Source organism: Vicia villosa, unplaced genomic scaffold, assembly GCF_029867415.1.
Source record: "Vicia villosa cultivar HV-30 ecotype Madison, WI unplaced genomic scaffold, Vvil1.0 ctg.003269F_1_1, whole genome shotgun sequence".
Lineage (NCBI taxonomy): Eukaryota > Viridiplantae > Streptophyta > Magnoliopsida > Fabales > Fabaceae > Vicia > Vicia villosa.
The window spans coordinates 147,754-151,124 of NW_026706158.1; the positions used below are offsets into that span (position 1 = coordinate 147,754).

The window sequence follows — 3,371 nt, forward strand, 5'->3', positions numbered from 1 at the left end:
ATTAAAACTGAAGATGGTACAATTAAAAGGGGGAGAACAATATATAAAAGCACTTTGTGGAGAAACCATTAAAAAGGACCTCGCTCAAATAGTTTTATTGAACTTTCGGCTTTTACATGTAGTTGTAAGTAGTTGCAATTGATCTTTATAGCAGACCCAAGTTTAGTCTATTACATTATAATAAAACATTTCAAAAACAATAATGTTGGTAGATAGATTAAAAAAGTCATGATTTAGGTAAACTAGCTCAAAAGAATTAACATGCAATAATTATCAACCGTCCACATAATCTTCTTAAACCCAGTTACAGAAATGTATCTTCTAAGGTTTTTTGTGTTGACAAGGAGGCAAAAGTATCTTCCTCGTGTTCCTTTTGGTGGAAGGATATTATTAAGGTTAGTTCTTCTTTTATAGTGGATCCTATTGTTGAAAATATTAGCTATATTGTTCATGATGGTTTTAAGACACCCTTTTGGGATTCTAAGTGGCTTGGTGGTGTTTCTTTGAGAGATAACTTTCCGGTGTTATATGAGTATTCCCGGTTGAAAAAAGTATCGGTAGCGGCAATGGGAGGGTGGATGGAGGGAAATTGGAAATGGAGTAATTTTGGTATATCCAATGACATTTTGGAAGCGGAAGATTCCGTAGAAGAGGCGGTTAGTATGAAAAATAAAGTGGAGGAGTTTAGCAGTTGGAAAGTGGGCAAAGATTTGGTGGAGTGGAATGGCAACTCGGACAAGACTTTTTCGGTAGCTTCATGCTACGAGTTTTTGGATTTGATGCGGATTCCTTATGGTCCTCCGAATATCCATGATGGAGTTTTTGGTTTGATTTGGAAGTTGGATGTTCCTTTCAAGATCAAAGCTTTCGGTTGGAGATTATTCCGGAATAGACTTCCTACAAAAGACCAATTGGCTCTTAGAGGTATTGCTTTTTCTCTAGATAATTCATTATGTTCTTTTTGTGGTGTTTGCTCGGAAAATTTGAATCATCTCTTTTTTGAATGTGGGGTGGCGATGAAGATTTGGCGCGATATAGAGGTTTGGGTTGGTAAAGGGGATAGTTATTTTGTAGAGTGCCTTGCTTTTTATATGGATTGGCATTCTTTTTTTAATGTGCATATGGTGAAAGATAGAAAATTGGGTGTAGTTTGGTTAGCTATTACTTGGGCTATATGGTTAGTTAGAAATGGTGTTTGTTTCCGGAATGAACCTTGGAACGTCGACAATACGGTGTGGAACATCAAACTTTTGGTGTGGAAGTGGTCATATTGTGGGAAGATTACTCATCCCAAATATACCTTTTATGAGTTTTGTAAGGATCCGGTGTTTTTCCTCTCATAAAGTAATTTGGTTTGTAATTTTCTTTATCGTTTTGGTTGGGATCCGGTGTATACGGGTTGGAGAAACCCCTTTGTTCTCCCGTTAATATAATTTCTTGCTTTCTAAAAAAAAAGTTACAGAAATGTGATTGGGGAGCATCATGTATGTGCACCAGCTGTTTTCAACCGTGAACATGGATTGAATAGTAACAACACATCATTATCAAGTTTTGGTTCTTAGCTCAAGGCAAACTCCTAGAGAAAAATACATGTCATACTCCACCAAGAGTTTAATATTTCACCAGAAAAAACAACACTTCACTAATTCAAACTAAATACTTACAAAAAGAGATAAAGAAGTTGGAATCCTTTGAAGAGATTGTAGGAAGCATGGAATTCCTTTCTCGAACTAAACTACTATTCTTCCAGAAAGTAAGATTTGCCCTCGGTAGCAACAAGCCAGGATCAGTACAAAGACACTTCACATCTAGGCCTATCTTCTCAATGACCTCAAACCTAACCATTCCCCCATCAATCAAAAGCTCATCCCCAACCTTCACATCTGACACATTACAATAAACCAATTAACAATGACACAACAATTCACAAATAAAATCAGAAACTAAATGGCTCAGCATAACGAGATATAATCTCATTTCACCATCAATTTGAAACAAACAAAATCCAACAACTATTTATGTGACTATTTATGTGATGAAATTGAAATTAACCGTTGACAAAAACCTCATAGTTGACATTGATGATAAGATGTGGAAGTGGAAGAGAAGAATCAAACACCCTAACCCTAAAAGTCCAGATCTGACCATCCTGAAAAGAACAGAACAAGAACAATGGAAATTCAAATTTGAGTAATGAGATTGAATAGCAAGATAAATATGAATGTCTACCTCAGATTTAGCAGAAGAAGCACCAGCGAGATCACCCATATGAATCTCACTCCCTTCAGTATCCATCATAATCGCAATCGCAAATCCCATTTCCTGGTTAAGTCTTCTTACACGATTAATAACCGTTTTATGCCACTCTCTAGTCCCATGACACATGTTAATTCTCGCAACGTTCATTCCACCAACAGCAAGAGCTTCAAGCTGTTCAAACCAGCACGTAGCGGGTCCGATAGTGCAAACGAGTTTGGTTCTCCTGGTGCTACAAAAGCCATTCTCTTTGAGCTCTATTTTAGTGACGGCGTCGACTTCAATTGAGCCGAGATCTAGTGGAACACCCGGTCCTGCTCCGTTGTAGTCGAAGGCGATTCTTTGGGATGTTATGGAGGAGGCGCAAATGATGGGGAAGCGGCGAGGGGAGATGGGAGGTGGGTGGTGGTGGTGTGGTGGGGGGAGGGGGGGTGTGAAGAGTTGGAGGTGGAGGCGTGAGACTAACATTGTGAATGTGGGGAGATGATTGGGAGAAGGGAGTGAGGTTTTGTTTGGGGGAGCATCCTTCTCCTTGAGACTGCAAGGAAGCATGTGACGGAATACACCAGGAGGAACACATATTTTGATGAGGATGGAGTACTCTTGTTGAAGATGAAGTAGCCGCAGATGAGGATGCAACGGCAGAAACGAAAAAACGAAGGTTTTGGGAACCAATGAGTATGGTAAAAAATATTAGGGTTTTGTGGAAAAAGGACATTCTTGACTTCGGTTGGGCCCGAGGCCTGATGTAACAGCCACATTATATGCTTTTTACATCGGTTGGGCAATTGGACCGATGTAATGGCATTTTAGAACAAAAATCATTTTATTTATCAAACTGCCACCGTGTTTTTATTTTTTTTATCACTGGACTTTTTACATCGGTTGGGACATTGGTCCGATGTAATCGGTTATATTTTTCCCTAAATTAAATATTTTTTATATCATTGGTAATAAATGTCTGATGTAAAATTCCTTGACAAATATTTTTTACATCATATATTTTTATACCTTATGTAAAGACCTTTTCTCAAATGTCATATTTTTAGTAGTGCATTAACTATCTGTTATAGATTTAACTTTATGTGTGCTGGGAATACAAATGTTATGTCCTT

At 38.1% G+C, this 3,371-nt stretch overlaps 1 protein-coding gene across 2 annotated transcripts; it reads right to left on the bottom strand.

Annotated features, from left to right (window-relative positions):
- Positions 1-290: 290 nt before the first annotated feature.
- On the bottom strand, positions 291-2,971 carry LOC131640674 (pyruvate kinase isozyme A, chloroplastic-like). Of its 2 annotated transcripts, none has more exons than XM_058911060.1 (3): positions 2,230-2,971; positions 2,066-2,149; positions 291-1,883 (listed from the first exon to the last, which is right to left on the bottom strand). In XM_058911060.1, exons 1-3 carry the CDS (start codon positions 2,806-2,808, stop codon positions 1,878-1,880), a joined length of 669 nt encoding a protein of 222 aa, XP_058767043.1. In that variant the 5' UTR covers positions 2,809-2,971; the 3' UTR covers positions 291-1,877. The 2 variants fall into 2 exon arrangements, with proteins under 2 accessions (XP_058767043.1, XP_058767042.1); XM_058911059.1 differs by having other exon boundaries at positions 2,053-2,149.
- Between the last annotated feature and the right edge of the window lie 400 nt (positions 2,972-3,371).